Below are 21,154 nucleotides of genomic sequence, written 5' to 3'. Positions count from 1 at the left end.
CGATGTACCACCATTGAGTTAGGCCAAGGAGTGTGTGCCCACTTTCCTTTACTAAGTGCCTCAGTATATTTTTCATGACTCTAGGTTAAAAAACATATCAGCAGTTCTGTTTATTAATAAGTTGGGTTCAAGCATTGTAAGTATTTATGTCCTAACAACTTTTTGGTCATTTGAAAAAAAAGCCACTTACATTCTAAGAACAAATACTCTCTTAATTTCATTCTTAAATAACCACAGTTACTTCTAATGGGATATGTGCTCCTGTCGGGCCCTTTATGACCTCGCCTGGGAGCCAGATGGGACACTACCACCTGTTCCTCTTGCAATATTGCAAATGATGTTTGAGCAGTAGTGGCTTTTTCATCACAGTCAAACCTGAGAAATCAGCTTTGCAGAGATACGGTGTCATTAAAAGGAGTGCAGAGAAGTCTCCTGTGGAAACTATGACTGCCTCGAGCTGATGGTCTGCTTGTGTCTGGTGCATGTTGAGTATCTCTGCGTTTCCCTCAAAAATTTAAAACATCCTGTTCTGCCCTTGTGAGTTGGTTGTGCCGCCCCAGGGCACCTCAGTACAGTTTGGGATCCATGAAGCTCAGCACTTTGACATTGCCCTTCATCTTAGCCATAACCATATGAGGTTGCCATTGTATGCATTTTATACTTAAAAGTAGGCGTGAGCAGTATGTCATACGACTAGGAACTGGCAGAGTAGACATTTGCTGTCAGGGATGTTTGAGACCAAAGCCCATTCCTCTGCAGGTGTACTCCAAAGAGAGTTTTCATCTTGGGAACCATGTCCTGGATAAAAGCTACGGCATGTTAAGTTGTCCCTATCCAAGAATAATTAGAACTATTTGGGAGAGTACCTGAGTTCTTAGCAATGATGTAGGATGGCTGTAGAATGTCGCAGCTTCTTCCGTGGTTTGTACTTTGAGGAAGTTGAGTCAACAGTGCTTCAGGTAAATAATCAAGCAATTTAATTTCTTTTTTTTATTATAATCTATTTTTAAAAATAGAGAGTTTAAATTGAAAAGAATTTCAGGCCTACACAAAAATAAGGTGACTAGATTGATGAACCTCCATGCACCCATCGCCTAACTTTATTGCCAGTCTCATTTCATCTGTACTGGTGGTTCTAAAAGTGTAGTCCCAGGCTAACAGCATCAGCCCCATCTGGAAACTTGTTAGAAATACAGATTTCTACTTTTGAAAAATCTGAATCAGAAACTCAGGGGCTGGAGCCTGATCAGTCTGTTTTAACAAGCCCTCTGGGCGAATCTGCTGCCTGCCAAAGCTTGAGAACTACTGTACGTACCATTCCGTCCAACCTCTGGTGGAGTATTTTAAAGGAAATATTTTATTTGTAAATACTTTAGTACATAAACTATTTTCTTTTATACATAATAGCTCACAAATTGACAAAACATTTAGAGAGCAATTGGTACCAATATTTAAATAGGCTTATTACTCTTTGATCTCCTAATTCTTCTCATCATAACCTGCGTAACTGGACAGACAAGTCCTTTGTGACATGTATACAAGGATGTTCGCCTGAGATGGAGTAAACTTGGAAATACTGCTGGTCTAATATTGAGCGATTGGCTAAGTAAGTTGTTTTATCTACTCCGTGGAGCATGGTGAAATCATAGAGAATGATGTCCGTGATACTATTGTTAAATAGGAAAAGCTTTCAGAACAAGTATTGGGTGACCCCATTATCTTTTTTTGTGCAGGGTGTGTGCGTATGTGTGTGTGTGCGCGCGTTTGAGGGAGGGAGGGAGGGAGGGAGGGAGGGGGGGAGAGAGAGAGAGAGAGAGAGAGAGAGAAAGAGAGGGAGAGAGAGAGAGGGAGAGAGAGGAAGAGAGGGAGGATGTGTCCGTGTTGTGTATAGGAGTTTAAGCACAGAGAAAAAAGGTTAGAATGTTATACACTAAAACACTAATAATTGTCTTTGGAAGGTATGATTTTTAGTTAATTTTCACCCTCTTACCTGATTTTTTTTCCCATAATGAGCATGGATTTTTATTTTTATTTTTTTAATAGATTTATTTATTTATTTATTCATTCATTCATTTATTTTTGGCTGCGTTGGGTCTTCATTGCTGCACGAGGGCTTTCTTTAATTGCATCGAGCAGCGGCTAGTCTTTGTTGCGGTGCACGGGTTTGTCATTGTGGTGGCTTCTCTTGTTGTGGAGCACGGGCTGTAGGCGTGCGGGCTTCAGTAGTTGTGGTACACGGGCTCAGTAGTTGTGGCTCACGGGCTCTAGAATGCAGTCTCAATAGTTGTGGAGCACGGGCTTAGTTGCTCTGTGGCATGTCCGGATCTTCCTGGACCAGGGCTCGAACCCGTGTGCTCTGCATTGGCAGGCAGATTCTTAACCACTGCGCCATCAGGGAAGCGCGAGCATGCATTTTTATAATGGAGAAAACAATACATTTACTTTAGTTTTGAAAAAGTCACATCCATTGAAATTATAATCTCTTCTTGATCAATTTCTGTTGAAATTATAATCTCTTCTTACATTTACAGATGGGCACATATTGGATTCAACAAGATATGCCATCATTGGAGCAGATCTCCGAGATATACATGAACTGGAAGAGAAACTAAAGAAATGTAACATGAATACACAGTGAGATTTTTTTTTAACCTCTTTTTGAGATAAGGCCAGTTGGAGGTACAGCATGATAACATGTACCATTTTTTTTTCAATGCTACTTAGAGTAGTTTTCTGAAATTTTCTGAGAAGCAATGTTCCTTGAGTCTGTTTTCCCATGAGAACCACCTGTATTGCTTTTGTAAAATACTGACTACTAATATAAGTTTGAGGGAAGATAATTGTATGCATAGAAACATATAATTGTAACATATAAAGAAAGGATTAGCATCCAGGGTATATAAAGAATACCTACTATTTTTTAAAATGTCCAGTAGAAAAATGGGCAAAGGATAGATCACCAGGCAGCTCAAAGAGGAAAGAGGGTATCATATTAAAATGGTATTGAACTTAAGTAGTAATCAGATGAAATTCTGTTTTACTACCACCAAGTTGGCAAAAATGTAAAAGTCTGACAGTATCAAGTGTTGGCAAGGATATCGGGGGAAAAGGAATGGTCAGCCACCACTGGTGGGAGTGATCTTGGTGTGACCATTGCAAGGAATGATCTGGAATTATCTAGTAAAATTGTCAGTACCATATGAATTTGCAGTTCCATTGTTGGGTGTGTCCCCCCGAGAAGGTCTACATGTATGTACAAGGAGGATGTTCATTGCAGCTTCTGTTTTTAGTAGCAGAAAATTGGAAACAACTTAAACGTCCATCAGGAGGAGAATGGATGAATGCTATGTAAAATGCATGTGACTTCAGCGAGAGCTCAAAAACTTAATGTTGACTTTTTAAAAATTAAATTGCAGAGTGTGATACCAAATGTGTAAAATCAAACCCCCCCAAATACTGTATTTTCATGATTACATATATACTTAACAGAAGTATTTTTAAAATGGACCAGAAGGGTTCACACCAAATTCTTGAGAGTGGGTACCTTTGGGAGGCAGAGGAGGGGAGCGAGATGTGGGGTTTTAGCACAGCGATGCTGGTCAAATAGATAAAGAGCTAGTGGGAGGAAAAGGCATATCCACCTGGTCTAATATAGGTGAAGATGACACTTTCAAGGATATTTGAGGTGAGTAACTCAAGGGAGAGGTTTGGAAGGCAGGTAAGGGAAAGGGAAAGTTATTTTAAAGAATAAATTGAAGGCAAGGAATCAGTGGCAAATGATGAAGGAAATTAGCAACAAGGGAAATCATTGCTGGAGGAGAGGGAAGGGAGTATGTAGAGCATGGACTGAGGTTAACTAGCCTATGAGGGAAGAGAAACACTCTCTATTCTGAGAGGGCAGGAAGGAGGGTAAGGACAGGTGCAAATACAGGTGAGCTTTGGGCGATGGAGGGGTGGGAAGTATAGGGGGTTAAAGTGGTCTTCCTAACACTTCAGCACAGTGATGGCTGTTACCTCTACATTTTGAAGTTCTTGCTTACGTGTTTAGTCTAGAATCATCAACCAGGTTGTTATTCTTAGGATTTACATTTCCACCAGCTCAAATGTCAGGGACAGCTCTACTTGACCCAGTGTTGTCACTCCAGCTTTATTGTCTGAGTCTGTCTCACCAGGTGTTCAGAAGTAAGGTCAATACACTGTAAAGAGTATTTGTGTTTCTTTTTTCCTTTGGGGAGACCCTTAGGTGGTTCACTGATTGCAGAATGTAGTGTGTTTTCTTAAATTTATTTTTTAATTGAAATATAGCTGATTTACAATGTTGTATTAATCTCTGCTGTACAGCAAAGTGACTCAGTTATACACATATATACATTCTTTTTCATATTCTTTTCCATTATGGTTTACCCCAGGATATTGAATATAGTTCCCTGCACTATACAGTAGGACCTTGTTGTTTATCCATTCTATATATCAATATAACAGTTTGCATCTGCCAACCCCACACTCCCAGTCCGTCCCTCCCACCACTACCACCTTAGCAACCACAAGTCTGTTCTCTCTGTCTGTGAGCCTGTTTCTGTTTCATAGATAGGTTCATTTGTGCCCTTTTTTTTTTAAATTTATTTTTGGCTGCGTTGGGTCTTCGTTGCTGTGCATGGGCTTTGCTCTAGTTGCAGCGAGCGGGTGCTACTCTTCATTGTGGTGTGCAGGCTTCTCATTGCGGTGGCTTCTCTTGTTGCGGAGCATGGGCTCTAGGCGCACGGGCTTCAGTAGTTGTGGCTTGTGGGCTCTAGAACACAGGCTCAGTAGTTGTGGCACACGGGCTTAGTTGCTCCATGGCATGTGGGATCTTCCCGGACCAGGGCTCAAACCTGTGTCCCCTGCATTGGCAGGCAGATTCTTAACCACTGCATCACCTGGGAAGCCCTGTGCCATATTTTAGATTCCACAAATAGGTGATATCATATGGTATTTGTCTTTCTCTTTCTGACTTACTTCACTTAGTATGGTAATCTCTAGTTGCATCCATGTTGCTGCAAATGGCATTATTTCGTTCTTTTCTATGGCTGAGTAGTATTCCATTGTGTATATGTACCACATCTTCTTCATCCATTCATCTGTCGATGGACGTTTAGGGTATTTCCATGTCTTGGTTATTGTGGGTAGTGCTGCTATGAACGTAGGGGTGCATGTATCTTTCTGAATTAGAATTTTGTCTAGATATATGCCCAGGAGTGGGATTGCTGGATCATATGGCAACTCTCTCTCTATTTTTAGTTTTCTGAGGACCCTCCATACTGTTTTCCATAGTGGCTGCACCAACTTACATTCCCACCAACAGTGTTGGAGGGTTCCCTTTTCTCCACACCCTCTCCAGCATTTGTTATTTGTAGACTTTTTAATGACGGCCGTTCTGACCGGTGTGAGGTGGTACCTTACTGTAGTTTTGAATTGCATTTCTCTGATAATTAGCGATGTTGAGCAAGTAGTGTGTTTTCTTTTAGCTGAAGGGAAGTCTTAACTCTCAAGGACACCAGTGGATTTCTTGGGGGCACATGGGTTTGTGAAGTCAGCAGTAGATTGGTTAAAGCTGATACCGATGGGCCTGGAGCCCTCTCAGAATGAGGAGAGCACGAGTCTTAGAATCTCACCCTGGGTTTCTGTCTTACTTCTCCTGCTCACTAGTTGTTTAATAGGGGGGAGTGGTTTTTTTTGTTTTTTTAAATCTTTTTGAGCCTTAGTGTTTTCATTTATTAACTGGGCTAAAAACTATCTCACAAGATGGTTTTGAAGATCAAGTAACAGCATGCAAAAACAGTTGAACAGGAATTGGCACGTGATAGGCCCTGAGTCAGTTGCCTCTGACTCTAACTATAGTTGCAGTAACCATCTGTTTTGGCAGATGTGCTGGAAGGTTAGGGAAGTAATTGGGTATAAATTGGGCTAGCTGTTGATAGGGAAGTTTGCCTTGCTTTTGGAGATCTATAAAATGGATGAAAAACAATTGTTGAAACAAGTATTCGAATTGTGTATTCCTCCTTGTGGTTTCATTTGTATTCTGTTTTCCTTTATGGACTGTCTTGTCTTTGCTTTTCTTTCACTTATATTTTGAAAAATATTAATCCTCTTTTTTAATATTGCTAATGGCTACCTCTTAGAAAATATATTGTAAAAATGTCTAACTTCATTTTTAAATAATTCAAATCTACAAAAAAGTTACAAAAATAATACAAAAAACTCCCATATAGCCGTCTTTACCTGGCCTGGGCTTAGGTGGGTGGCTCGTCTGCTGGGGGCCAGGTTTAGGTGATGTGCCCTGGGGTTCACTCATGTGTGGACAGTGGGCTGGTCAGCTGGGCTGCCTCATTCTCATCCACAGGACCTCCCCTCCAGTGGTAAGCTAGCTTGGGTTCATTCACATGGTGGTTTCAGGTTTCCAAGTGCAGCAAGAGAGCAAGCACCAGTGTGTAAGTCATTTCCGAGCTTCTGCTTGTATCCTGTCTGTTGCTGTTCCATTGGCCAAAGCAAGTTACACGACTAACCCAGATTCCAGGGGAAGGGAAATAAGCTTCACCTCCTGAGTGGGAGAATCTGCGGGTTCACATCGCCACACTGTGGGTGCACAGTAGGGAAGACTCTAGCTATTTTTATAGTTTACCACACACATTTAACACATTTTCACCAGCAAGACAAAACTCATTGCTGATTGCTCACCTTTTTACAGTGTAAAACTTTGGGCCTCCGTGCACTGATTGTTTATGTGAAAACTAGTGCTTCTGGTTTTCCTGGGGTATGAAGTGTCCTGCCTGTAATGTGAATGCAATTTGAGAGTCCCGTTTTGGTGAAAACATGTTTATGTGCCTTTTTTTTCTTTCGTTAAGATTGCCAACCCTCCTGATAGCTGAGTGTGTGCTGGTTTACATGACTCCGGAGCAGTCTACAAACCTTCTCAAGTGGGCAGCCAAGAGTTTTGAGACTGCCATGTTCATAAACTACGAACAGGTAAAAGGAAGCACGAGAAACTTGCCTTCTGCTTGGGACTCCAGTGGTGGCTTTCTCTATCTGAGCACCCTCGGAATGTTTTCACTTACTCTTTTCCTTTTGCCTCCACTCACATGTCTCCTTTATTAATCGGTTCCCGCAAACGTAGTACTCCTGAGTTCTTGACTGCCGGCCAACTTTTAGCCAGAGTTTTTGGAACTTCTGTCTTGTCCTTTAAGAAAGTTGTTTGAGTTCTTATCATTGTGTTTCCTGTAAAGTCATAGATTTTGATGGAAGGAATTTTGGCTATCATCAGTGTAGGGGTAGCAAACTCAGATGCCTTCAGAGACAGGTAGTGATGCAGATGCAGGCAGTTGGTTAGGTGTTATATAGTGTGGAGTGATGGGGACTGTGGTGAACTGGGGCACCCATGTCCCATTTCATGGGGTGCCCACTATTCAGTTCCAGCCAGCTGTTACCATGTGCAGTGAGCATGGAGTTGCCTGAACTCCCAGTTTTTCAAGAAAGGTTAGAAATGCAGGATTTTAATGTAAAATTTCCTACTTTCTAAAATCACTGAGCTTGACCCACGAGCTCCCTGTTTTTCTCCTTTGATCCAGTGCCGAAAGGGGTTATGTTTTAGGGCTTCGGAATAATTCAGATTGGATCTGAATCTTGGCCCTAGCTCTTATTATTGACTGTGTGACCTGAGCAGAATTGCTTGGTGGTTGGGAGTCCATGCTCTGGAGGCAGGCTGCCTAGCTGTGTGACCTGGACAAGTTACTTAACCTCTCTGTGCCTGCTTCCTCATCAGAAAAGTGAGGATAATAATATCCCGACTTCATAATTAATAAATGAGTTAATAGGTGCACAAGCATTTACAGCATTGCCTGGCTCTTAAGTAAGCTATTATTAAGTTAGCTATTATTTGGATCTCTCTGATAAAGAGAGATACCTACCTAGATACCTAGGTATCTAGGTATCTAGATACATAGATACCTAGGATAAGAATACCTACCTCTCAAGTCTAAATAATTCAGATTAAATGTGGCAAGTGCATTCATTAAAAAAAAGAGAATACCTGCTTCTCTGGATTATTATGGGAATTCATGAGATGTTGAACAGCAGTGGACTAATGATAAGCACTGAATACACTTTAGCTACTTTTATTGTTTATTTTAGTTTAGCTTTATTGATTTTATTTTGTTTTTTACCTCATTTTATTTTATTTTCATATTTTATTACAGATAAGGGCAGTACAGGACCTTGCCCAATGTCACGTAGCTATGAAGAAGTCTAAGGCTAGACCTTGATCTCCTGGCCTCCTTCCCACCCCTTACCCAGTCCAGGTTCCTGTATAGGTGGTTCTTGGTTGTTTGATTTTTCTTCCTTTTCTGTTTAATTGGAGGCATTCCTCAGACTCAGTCTTGTGTCCTAGTGAATGGATATAATGGTAGCTGGCCTCATCGGTCTTTAGTATTGATGTGGATAAATCCTGGTGACCTATCTTTGCTTTCAGGATACCATACCGGGGGAAAAGGAATTCCACTTCCCATGTTTCCACACGTTTCGGATGTGTACCATTTCATTCACTCTGCTTCATTTTTGTATTCTTTTATTCAACAAATCTTTAGTCAACATCACATGAGAGACAATGGGTTAAGTGAGTTTTGACTAGAGACACTGTCACTTTGGAACAGGCCTGAGAATGTGCCAGTTTTCAGTATGTTGACCACAGCTGTCCTTAGATGGGGTTAAACCCTACCCAACACCTTCATTTTGTGAATAATAAACTTTTAACTTAATTCAGTTCTTTCCTAACAAGTACAGAATCATCATCCTCACATTTGTCAATTGCTCACATAACATGTATTATTTTTTAATTAGTGGTTAAATGACAAAACCACATGGATGATGGTTATTTCAGTAATGATAATAATTATTGCACATTCTTCGAACCTGATGACTTGTATAGCAGGCGCTATTCTTTGAGTTTCATATATATTAACTTATTTAATCATCACAACAGCCCTCAAGGTGGGTACTAGTACTATCCTAGTTTTACAGGTAAGAGGACTATTGAACCAAGGGGTTAGGCATCTCGCTCACAGCCTCCCAGCTATTAAGTATCAAGCCAGGATTCAAACCTAGGCAATAAAATGAAGGAGTTTGTGCTCACAAATATGCTTGTATCCTGAGTGAATAGTGTGCAATCCTATCATTAGTGCCACATAAGCCTTATGCATCCCCCTAAAAAATAGTAACATTGGATTTTGTCTTGTAGCGTTGGCGTTGGTGTTGGCTTTTGAATCCGGGAATCACTTCATATATTGTTAAAGTGCTGAATTTTAGATACCTTGTATATGACAGAATAACAGTGCTCTCAATACAATAATGATATAATAATATGATATAATATGATATAATAATAATATGCTCTCAATACAATAATGCACATAATATATATATATATTTTGGCCTCCCTGCATGCGGCTTGTGGGATATTAGTTCCCCAACCAGGGATCGAATCAACGCCCTCGGCAATGAAAGCACAGACTCTTATCCACGACCACCAGGGAATTCCCATGTACACAATATTTTGTTTTGTGACAGTTGTGCACATATATAAATTATGTTTTATAAACCAGTTTTTTATTCAAAAAGTAATGCCACATGCAGAATAAAACAAAAAATCATATAGTTCGATAGGGTAGACAAAGAAAAGTAAGTCTCTTATCTACCCAAGACCTCAGCCTCTAATCTGGGAAGCAACCTTGCTGTATTCCAGAATTTTCCTACGCATATATAAATGTGGAGAGAGTTTCTTCTTCTTTTTTTTTCTAAAGGCAGATGGGAGCACACTACACACACTCCTCTGTACCTTACTTTTCAAGAGTTTATCTTAGGGATCATTTCATATCTGTCCGTCTGTTTATCTATCTATCTTCCTTTCCTGTTTTCACAGCTATATAGTATTTCATTATATGAACATGCCAGAATTAATTTAACCCCAAATGATGAGTATTTAAGTTCTTTCCAGATTCTTCCTATCATACATAATGCTGCAGTAAATGTGCTCGCATCTTTGCGTTCACGTGTGAGTCTATCTATAGGACAGGTTGCTGGCAGTGGAATTGTTGGATCCCAGACTGAGTGTTTGCAATGGATGGACACTGCCCAATTGCCTTTCGAGGGGCTCTACTCCATCAGCATGGCACTCAGGATTCTGTGACCTGCAGTTGGTATTATCAGCCTTGACTGGTTAGAAATAGGATGTTGTTTTAATCTTGCATATTTAACAAACAAAGAGATCCTTGTGGCAGTGCCCAGCCTCCTCTGTCCCTTCCCAGGTGAACATGGATGACCGGTTTGGGCAGATCATGATTGAGAACCTGCGGAGACGACAGTGTGACCTGGCGGGAGTGGAGACCTGCAAGTCGTTAGAGTCTCAGGTCAGAGGGCAGAGACCAGGACATCCTCTTGTAACGTTAGCCAACTGAGAAAGGGCACCCTCCCTTCACAGATAAGAGAATGTGAGAGTCCCTCATGAGTGCCTGCCTCCGGGCAGCTAGGGCTCCACGTGGGCTACTGGTTCATCGTGCTGGGGGAAATCCAGGCCCTGTCCTGCCATCTTGGTATGGAAGATGCAGATTTACATTTCCGACCCCCTATTATCTTAACTTCTTATTATGCCGTTTTTCAAACAACATAAGAGCAGAGGGAATAGTTAAAATGAACACCCATATTCCATCAGCCAGCTTCAATAATTTAATAACATTTTGTCATTATCGTTTGATTTATCCCCCCGCCTCCAAATTTTTGTTGGTGGTGTCATTGGAATATTTTAAGGCAAATCCCAGACAGTATATCATTTTCCCCATAAATACTTCAGGTGACTCTCCTACCAATAAGGACCTTCTGGGCTTCCCTGGTGGCGCAGTGGTTAAGAATCCGCCTGCCAATGCAGGGGACACGGGTTCAAGCCCTCGTCCGGGAAGATCCCACATGCCGTGGAGCAACTAAGCCTGTGCACCACAGCTACTGAGCCTCTGCTCTAGAACCCACGAACCACAACTACTGAGCCTGCGTGCCACAACTACTGAAGCCCACGCGCCTAGAGCTCGTGCTCCGCAACAAGAGAAGCCACTGCAATGAGAAGCCCGCGCACCGCAACAAAGAGTAGCCCCCGCTTGCCGCAACTAGAGAAAGCCCGTGCACAGCAAAAAGAGACCCAGAGCAGCCAAAAATAAAATAATAAATTTAAAAAAAAATGAGGACCTTCTACCCCCCAGGATAATGATGATACCATTATCACACCTTACAAGTTGACACGAACTCCTTCATAGCACCTAACACCCAATTCATCTCCAGTTTTCCCCAGTCGTCTAAAAAAATGTTCATAGTTGGTGTATTTGAATCAGGATCCAAACATGGTTCCCACTTTGTACTTGACTGATCGATCCCTTAAATCTCTTGGAACCTGTAATAGTTCCCGCCCCCAGCACTCCCCCACCTTTGAAAATTTTTTGCTAAAGTGACACTTCCCACCCCTGCCCCCATTTAAATACGTTAGTTTTTACATGGCTTGTGTCACATTACCACTGGGGTACTTTAAAAAACTGTTGCTTATAGAAAAGTTTCTTCCTTTATTTCTCTTTAAATATTATACTTTAGTATGCATTTTCCCCCATTGTAACAATGCGTGTTCAGTACAGAAAATGGGAAAATTAAAAAAAAAAAAAGAAAGATGATAGTGGCCACGGTGGACTTTTGAAAGAGGAGTCCTCCGAGGGAAATTCTGTGTGCGTGAAGAGTGTCTCGGGTCATATGACAGCACGTTGTCCTCTCCCTTTCTCTCTACTGCACATTTTAGAAAGAACGGCTCCTGTCGAGTGGGTGGGAATCGGCATCAGCCATTGACATGATGGAATTGTACAGCAAATTACCTCGTGCCGAAGTGAGCAGGTATGGGATTGGCAAGAGTTTGCTCCATGGCAGATAACTGTGAAGTAAAGGCATCATTGTCTGTATCCTTTAATGTTTAAAACAAAAACAAAAAAAAATTCAACCCTGAACTAGACTTATTTTGAAACAAGTTAAACTGCTGCTAATGTAGATTAAACATTGATAGCTCCTTGAGAGTAACTTATTAGCTATTAGCCAAGATAAGGTTTATGCCCAAACAGATTATCTTAGTTGAAATAAGCAGTTACACCTCTGCAGTGGAAATCTTGCACAATCCCTGTGTTTTGGAGAAGCAGGAAAATGACGTTGCCCAAGGGCTCCTAAAGGGGGAAAAGTCTGCTTATGGATTTTTAAGTGGACTTTTCCTCTCATTACAAAAGAAATACATGCTCGTTGTTCTACTAAAACAATTTTTGAGCAGTGTAAAGTGCATGAAATATAGAGCAGTTGTGAGCGCTGTAGCACCCTCCAGAGAGAGCTGGGGTGTATTCTTTTTCTATGTGTATATAAAGATAAATATTTATCAGTATATAGATTTATATTTTTTGAATCAGTAGAGTGATATTACATGTATTGATCTGTAAACCACCATCCTCTCAAAAGCTTAGCAATAGATTGTATTTCTCTCTACATGTCAAGATGTTCAGGGTTACCACATCCTGTTTAGTGGTACCTGTTATTTATGTGTGGATATATATTAATAACAGTTTTTAAAATTGAGGTGTAATTGACAGACAACATTAGTTTCAGGTACACAACATAATGATTCGATGTTTGTATATATTGTGAAATGATAACAATAAGTCCAGTTACATCGGTCACTGCACATACAGGATTTTTTTTTTTTTTAAGGAGAACCACTTTATTTTGAGTAGTAAACAAAACTCCATTTAGAACATAATAAACAAACCTTCCATCAGTTTCTTCACAGTTAGTCCAAAGAATAAAAGATCTTCTAAAGAAGATCTTTAAAGGAGATTTAGTAGCTGAATTTGTGGGCATTTTTGGTGCATATTTTTTGTTTAAAAAGGTGAACACAAGCCAAGATTTCAGGCAAATGATGAGCAAGAAGTTTCCAGTGGTTGCATAGCGCAGGCCATCACATCTGAAGCAAGGTCCTGCAGCAACACCCCACCGTGTGCAGCAAATGGCAGGCAGGACATGGCAGCAATCTTCACTACTTTCCCAGAATTTTTTTTTCTTGTGATGAGAACTTTTGAGATTTACTCTTAACAACTTTCAAATATGCAATACAGCATTATTGACTATAATAACCATGCTGTACGTTACTTCCCCGTGACTTACGTATTTCACAGCCGGAAGTTTGTTCCTTTTGACCCCCTTCACATATTTTGCCTGCCTGCCCTCCCACCGCCCACCTCCAGCACCTACCAATTGTTTTGTTTGTTTGTTTGTTTTCTTTTAGATTCCACATGAAGAGAGATCCTACAGTATTTGTCTTTCTCTGACTTATTTCCTTTAGCATAATGTCCTCCGGGTCCATCCATGTTGTCACATGCGGCAAGATTTCATTCTTTTTTATGGCTGAATAATACTCCATTGTAAATCTCAGTATATATACCACATTTTCTTTATCCATTCATCCATCAATGGACACTTAGGTTGTTTCCTTGATAATAATAATTTTAAAGTAATTAAAAAGTAATGTCTATAGCTGGGCATTTAGTTACGTTGCAAACAGCAGCCTTTGTCCTAACAGAGGTGGGTAAAGAGGCGGGACAGGCTTCAGTCTGTCCACCCCAGGCCGACCAGCCCTCCTAGCTCTGCAGATGCCTCATAGTTTGTGTCTACATTTGTCAAGGGCTTTTGCCAGATACTCCGTATGAAAAGAAACCGGAGGCAGGCCTGTTGATTTAACAGTTGCCTACTGTGCGTCATGCCTGCCTTTGCGGAGTTCACCTTCTAGGGAACAGCTTCACAGTCTAGTGTGTCCTGATAGTTGAACTTGGTCATGACGGTGATGGAACCTTGATCGTGATGCTGGATCCTTCTCATACTAGGAAGCCTGCCTTGAGGTCCTCTGCTAAGATTAGTTGGGAAGCCACCAGAGTACTCCTTGGATAGTCATTCTTACTTCAGATGTGACTCTTTGGCCTGCACGCCAGGGTGGGAGCTAAGCACAAATACAGAAACATGCACAAGCGTGTACATCTATACACTTTCATGGACACGCACATGCGCACAGACACAGACACACACAGCCTGGACAAATGGCAATACCAGCATGTTAACAGTGGCTGTAAATAGTGGAATATGGATCACCTTTTATTTTTCTTCTTTACTCTTTTTGGAAATGCCTGCGTTGTCCCCACCGCCCCAGTGTGTGCATATCTCAACAGAAAACATTTTAAAGAGCTGTTTTCGTATGTTTCTCTGTGTGTGTATATATTTAAAAGTTTACATTTAAAATGATTTTTGGAAAAAAGTCATATAAGCAAATGATGGGGAAAAAATGTAACCAGAATAAAGTAGTACAGAGTGAAAACAGAACAAAACACCTGGTTACTCACCCTCACTGCCATCAGCCACCTTCTGTTTCAAGAGACAACCACCATTACCACTTTCTTCTGCAGTTTCCAAAATTAGTCCATGTATGTATAACCATATATATCCCCCACTTTTTCTTTACATAGATAGTAATATACTAGGTACATTACCTCCTAAACAACTTGCTTTTTAAATTCCATGGTAGGTCTTAGGTTCCATGTCAATTCATGTAAACCTACCCTATATGGCTGCACAGTATCCTATTGTATGAATGTGTTTAATCTATTCAACCCATCTCTTCTACTTTAAAGTTTGTTTTTTGTTTTGTCTTTTTGCTGTACTACATTGCAGCTGTGATGCTGCAGTGAGATTTCTTGAACACCTATAGGGTGAATTCTTAAAGCAGAATTGCAGAATGAAAGGGCGTACATTTTAAACATTGATAGAGGTGGTCAAATTGCCCTCCAGAGGGGTTATACTATTTTGTCATCCTGCTAGTAATGCAGGAGAGCACCTCTTTCCCATGTCCTTGGTAAAATGTATATCAACCTTTAAAAAAATGTTTATTTATTTTTAAGGATGTATCAGCCTTTTTTATCTTTGTCAACTGTTAGCTGAAAACATTTCATGTGTTTTAATTTACATTTCTTTTCACATAAATGAGGTTGAAAAGCTCTTGTTTTTCCTTGCCAGTGAACTGGTCTTTTACCCATCTTTTAAATAAGTTTTAAAAGATGTTCTTATTGAAGTGTAACAGCTCTTTATATAACAACAAAATCTACCCCTTGTCATTTCTATTGCAAACATTTTTTTTCTAGTTTATCATTTGTCACTTTTGACTTTGCTTATGGGATTTTTTTCTCCTTTTCAATAAAAATAATTTAAAATGGGCCCACACCATGCATACTATTCTGTAGCCTGCTTCTTTTCACATAGTATATCCTGAACACCTTTCCATGACTATAAGCATGGGTCATGACCTTCATTTTTGATTGGATACATTTGTACTGTTGTCTCTTCATTCTCTCCACAGAATAGAGTCTCTTGAATTCCTGGATGAGATGGAGCTTCTTGAACAACTGATGCAGCATTACTGCCTTTGCTGGGCCACCAAAGGAGGAAGTGAACTGGGTAGGTGACTTCAGTTGTATTGATTTAACCTAGAAAGGGGGAATTTTTTTGTCTCCAGAGAACATAAGTCTTGACGGGAATTTTTGACCCAGGAAGAACTAGGGGACGTATATATATACGTGGATCCGATCCATGAACATAGCCAGAGAATCAGCTGTTATATCCTCCGTGTTTTTATAGCACAAAACCCAGGAGAACTGTTTAAATAAACCACATGTATGAAAAAAAAACAACAGCCCTTTAGAAGACTGGAATTTTCTCAGCTGGATGGTAAGAGACCTTGAGTCTTGTAATCATCTTAATAAAAGGACCCAATGATTGTCTTTTTAATCAACTTGTAACCAGGTTTACTAGATGTTAAACACACAGATCATTATATCTCTCCAACACCCCTGTAGCTGTGGGTTGAATTTCTCTCTTCTCTTATATTTAAGATGAATTTCCCCGGCCTGGAAGAGTAGGGCCGTAGGGACAGAGCATGGAGCCTTGTCTCAGTGTTTCTTGTTGCCTTGATCTTGATCAAGTTCCTCCTTTACAGCTGCCCCTTGTTGACCTTGCTTCCCCTGGGAGATAGCCCTTGGGCGGCTCTCCAGACAGTGGAGACCATTTTAGATCTCGGTCCTGGCCTTTAATGTCATAGTTGCCCTTAAGCTTCCTATCGATGTGTCTGACACATGGCTTTAGGCAGGTAGTCCATACAAAACAAAGAACTTGGCAGAGTCACAAACTGTCTCCTGTGTGAAAATTCCAGGTTGTTAATCATCCCCCTTGGGCTTATCTTTCTGCTAGTTTATAAATTTACCCAGCTGGGCAGTTCAGCCCACAAAATCCATTTAAGTTATTTTTTATTTAAAAAATCGTTTATTAGTGTGTTTTGTACTGCTGTCCTCCCGCACTTTTAAAAACAGTGTAATTTTTAGTAGGGACTTTGGAAACTTCTAAAAAAGTATGGCAAAGAAAAAAAAAATCACCCATATGCCCATCACTCAGAGATAACCTCTGGCAGCTTTTCCCTTCCATTCTTTTTCTAGCTGTTGTTTTGTTTTTAGCAGAGTTGAATTTATCTATTTATGTAACCTTGATTCCTGATCTTTTTAACTTAATATTATAAGCATTTCCCCTTGCACTTTAATGGCTTTATAAATATTCTGTCATGAGGCTATGTCTGAATTTACTTAACTTTCTCACACTTTAAAAAATATACGTGGTTTGTAATAGCACAGAGTTAATTCTAGTTTCTGTAAAGTAGCGATGTATTGAGCATTTTTATGTAAGGGGCTTCTTTTCCCCACTTTGCGCCTGGCTGCTTTGTTGTATCAGTACAGTAAGTCCCTTACATACAGACCTTCAAGGTGCGAACTTTCAAAGATGCAAACTTGCGTTCCATCAACATCATGCGTGAGTGAAATTGCAGCTTGCCCTCCGTCTCCTATTGCTGATGATCCTTCATTTCTACCATGTCCCACCTCCTCTCCCTCCTCCAGTCAGTAACTCTCTCTTCTTGCTTGTTCACTCGATGCCAGCCCCTGTATGCCAGCTGTTGTACTGTACTACTGTACTTTTCAAGGTACTGTACTGTAAGATTAAAAATGTTTTCTTTATTTTTTGTGTTTGTTTTTCAAGTACTATTTGTGTGAAAAGTATTATAGACCTGTAGTACAGTACTATATAGCCGATTGTGTTAGTTGGGTACCTAGGCTAACTTTGTTGCACTTAACAAACAAATTGGACTTAATGAATGCGCTCTCGGAATGGAACTCATTTGTATGTAGGGGACTTACTGTACTTATACGTCTGTGGGGAAGAAAGAACTGTGTTTGCTTGAAGTTCAGCATTTAAAAGGCCAAGTCCTAAAGAATAGGCTCTAGTACAAAACCTAGACAGATTCATACTAAAACAACCCTGCAGCCACGACTGTAGAAGATCAGGATGATTCTCCAATAAGATAATTGCCTGCCAGAACAAAACTCAGCACTCTTCAGAGGAAGACACTAGAATTCAGAGTCTCGTCAACTTACTATCTGCCATGTCAGTATACGATAAAAAAATTACTAGACATGTGAAGAAATAAATTGCCTACACTAGTCTTTTATTACTGAATTTGACTCAAAGAGAAGAGGGTGGGGCTTCTCTGGTGGCGCAGTGGTTGAGAGTCCGCCTGCCGATGCAGGGGACACGGGTTCGTGCCCCAGTCTGGGAAGATGCCGCGGAGCGGCTGCGCCCGTGAGCCATGGCCGCTGAGCCTGCGCGTCCGGAGCCTGGGCTCCGCAACGGGAGAGGCCGCAACAGTGAGAGGCCCACGTACCGCAAAAAAAAAAAAAAAAAGGGTGAACAAAATTGCTAAGGCTAGTCACTAGCCCTTTGGCTTCTTTCTCACCAAAAACAGGCCAATATTAATTTTTAAATGTTTAAGGTAAAAAGCAGAACACTCAGGAATGAACTCCTTAAACAAGTTGTCTGAATGAGAAGTATTATTCAGAAAAAAAAAAAGTTCAGCGTTTAAAGGATAGACTTTCAGGTTTACTGCGGAGAGCCCGTAAACTCTTATAACATTTCTCAATCCCTTCAAAACCACCCATAAACACAGTCTCATCCAACCTCCTGTTGCCTTGTGACGTCTCATCTTACACAACCAGGAGGCCGGGGCTGCGGTGATCACATGTGTGACTGGTGCCCCAGAGCCAGTCACTGTGGGCCTGGGATCTGGGGGTCACATTCTCCCACCACTGGCTGTTTGCCCCAATCCGTGAGAGCCTCTTCACAGCTTCTGTGTGTTTCCTCCCAGGCTTGAAGGAAATAACTTACTGATCTGTTCAAGACTCGTGCTGAGCCGGAGCTGAAGCCACTGACCTTTCCGGAGTTGAGTCTCCGAGTTTCCTGAGTGGTGGTTAGGCCTCGGCTACCAGTCTCCCCGCTCGCCGAGAGACCTCACTGACCGAGGTGCTTGTACCAGTTCCTGTTCCTGTCGGCTTTTACCGTTTAAATAAATCTCAGTTGCCATTGCCGGTGTGTTGGTCCTCTGCTGTTTATCCTTTGCTCCCCTGGGTGGGCTGCGGTTCACCTCTGTGTCAGCTGGAACCAGAGGTCCTAACCCGACCTTGACCTTGGCTCGCTCCCTGTGAGTCAGACTTAGCTCGTCTGTTGCATCCGTTGTGGGATTTACTCCTGTGTGCTCCCGTTTGCAGCACCCGACATTGCACTTGGCACCTTGACCAGATGTTGGAGCTCGTCTCTGCTCCCGTTTCTGCCCTTTCCTGCTTAAATCCGCCTTCACCTTGGTCATTGTGGCAGGATGAATGATGAGCCCCTGATCCCTCCAACTGTGAACATGTTACCTTATGTGGCAAAAGGGGCTTTGAAGATGTGATTAAGGATCTTGAGATGGGAGATTACCCAAGAGCCTCCAAGTGGGCCAGATGTCCTCACAAGAGTCCTTCCTTATAAGGGAAGGCAGGGGTGTCAGAGTCGGAGGAGAAGGAGGCATGTGATGCCAGAAGCAGAGACTGGAGTGATGCGCTTTGAATGTGGGGGAAGGGGTGGAAGTGGAGGAATACAGGCGGCCACCAGATGCTGAAAAGGGAAAGAGAACATCTCAGAGCATCCAAACGGAGCCAGCCTTGCTGGCACTTCGACTTTAGCCCAGTGAAGCTGGTTTCAGATTTCAGACCTCCAGAACAGTAAGAGAATAAATTTGTGTTGTTGTAAGCCGCTAAGTTTGTGGTCACTTGTTACAGCAGCAGTAGGAAACTAATACAGTTATGATGCAGATTAAAAGGGGCCCTGGAGACCTGGCCTCCAATTCAAAGACATAAGGCCTGTCCACACCTAATGAAATTTTTGGTTATGTGACTGGGGCTGTGAACCTGAGCCTGTGTGTGCAGAGCGGCAGTGAGGCAGCCCGCCGGCCCTCTCCCGTCCGAGAGATCACGGCCCCTTACTAGAGACTTGCAGAGTCTCTAGATCAGCTTTCCCTACAGTGTGACCTGTCCCCCGTTACACAGCAGCACGCCTGTTGACAGGGGTCCGGGTGGTGACACAGCGTGAAATGACATTGATTTACCTGGTGAGAAAGTTACTGCCTTTTCAGTAAGGTCTTAAGGACCTTTCAGATCTTAAGAAGTCCAAGTTGAAGATCTCAGGCTGGTGCTGGTGTGTCTTTAACACTAATGCCATATTTACTAATCCATTGTTTTTGAAACTGTGTACTAGGCCATTAATGGATGGTGACTCCATGTAGGGAATCAAGTCCCTTATTTTAAAAAGATACGGACTAGAATGGAGAATGTCATAGCACATCGTCCGTAGTAAGGGTGAGTACTTTTTTTGTAACTTGTTTCATTTTTATGTGTGTATACACTACCATGTTAGCACTGTTTCTAATGTTTTGTTTGGGGTTTTGTTTTTTAATTGAAGTGTAGTTGATTTACAGTGTGTTAATTTCTGCTGTACAGCAAAGTGATTCAGTTATACATATGTATACATTCGTTTTTATATTCTTTTCCAGTATGGTTTGTTACAGGATACTGAATGTAGTTTCCTGTGCTATCCAGTAGGATCTTCTTGTTTGTGCATTCTGTATATAATAGTTTGCATCTGCCAATCCCTACATCCCAATACTTCCCTCCCCCAACCCCCCTTCCCCCTTAGCATTGGTTTTGGTTTTGATCACAGGTGGAGGTCAGAGTGTTACAGCATTTCTCCAACTGAGGGAGCAACAGCATTTGGCTAGAATTTTTAAAACTTTGCTTGGCTTCAATTATATTTCTGTTTTTCCTTGCATTTAGTTTTATGGAGTACCTTCTGTTCAAGGCTAATGATACGCCATTACTATTGATGGTTGTGTTATAAAATATCCCTTAAAGTACCTGTCAATTTCATTTTAAAAGCGAGCCCATTTCAAGACCGTTACTAACAAAATAATGGTAGAGCTACTGTACGGACATGCAGAAGTCAGGGAGGTGATGTATTTGGAAATACTGAAGTTGAGAAGCACCACATGACGGAATGGTTATCTTATAACATTATAGAAACCTTACAGTTTCTCACGGGAGTGTAGGGGGTATCAGGGGCAGAGGATCTCACCAAGGGTTAGCTTTCATGCCCTCCCTCTCCCGTACCTCCCACGACTGAGACATGCATTCCAAAGTGTGGTTTTGGCTTTTCGAATTGGGACTTGGAACTCATTTCCCCCTGGAGTGACTGCCTCTCGCTGCCTCTCCTGTTCTCCCACACACTCATCTAAAACCTCTGGTAATCCTTTCTACACACACTGCTGAACTGAACCTGCCCTTGGGAAGGACATCAGTGACGTTGAAACCATCACACCCAGTGACCCTTCCTCTGTCCTTGGCTGTCTCAACTTCTCAGTAGCATGTGACATGGGCAACCATCTCTCTCCTTGGAACGTCTCACTGCCAGTAAATGATGGAACTGGATTTGAAACCAGGCAGGTTGGCTCTAGGACTTGTGCTTTTGACTACTACATTATATATATCCCTTCTCCCCTTGCCCCAGACAGCATATAAAAATTCCCCACCATCACCATTCCTTGAGGGTGTGGTTGCCCTGA

General features: G+C 41.6%; 1 protein-coding gene across 1 annotated transcript in view; it reads left to right on the top strand.

Moving 5' to 3' along the window:
- The window catches only part of LCMT1 (leucine carboxyl methyltransferase 1), a 53,363-nt gene extending 34,777 nt beyond the window's left edge, over window positions 1–18,586 (top strand). The window contains exons 6-11 of the mRNA XM_082671425.1: window positions 2,532–2,634; window positions 6,882–7,002; window positions 10,332–10,433; window positions 11,855–11,946; window positions 15,488–15,585; window positions 18,371–18,586. Of these exons, the coding sequence (XP_082527551.1) occupies window positions 2,532–2,634; window positions 6,882–7,002; window positions 10,332–10,433; window positions 11,855–11,946; window positions 15,488–15,585; window positions 18,371–18,393 (539 nt within the window). The 3' untranslated portion in view covers window positions 18,394–18,586. The remainder of the gene's footprint in view (window positions 1–2,531; window positions 2,635–6,881; window positions 7,003–10,331; window positions 10,434–11,854; window positions 11,947–15,487; window positions 15,586–18,370) is intronic.
- Window positions 18,587–21,154: the final 2,568 nt, after the last annotated feature.

This window comes from Grampus griseus, assembly GCF_964374135.1.
Source record: "Grampus griseus genome assembly, chromosome: 14".
Taxonomy (NCBI): Eukaryota; Metazoa; Chordata; class Mammalia; order Artiodactyla; family Delphinidae; genus Grampus; species Grampus griseus.
This window is presented reverse-complemented; position numbering and strand designations above follow the sequence as displayed.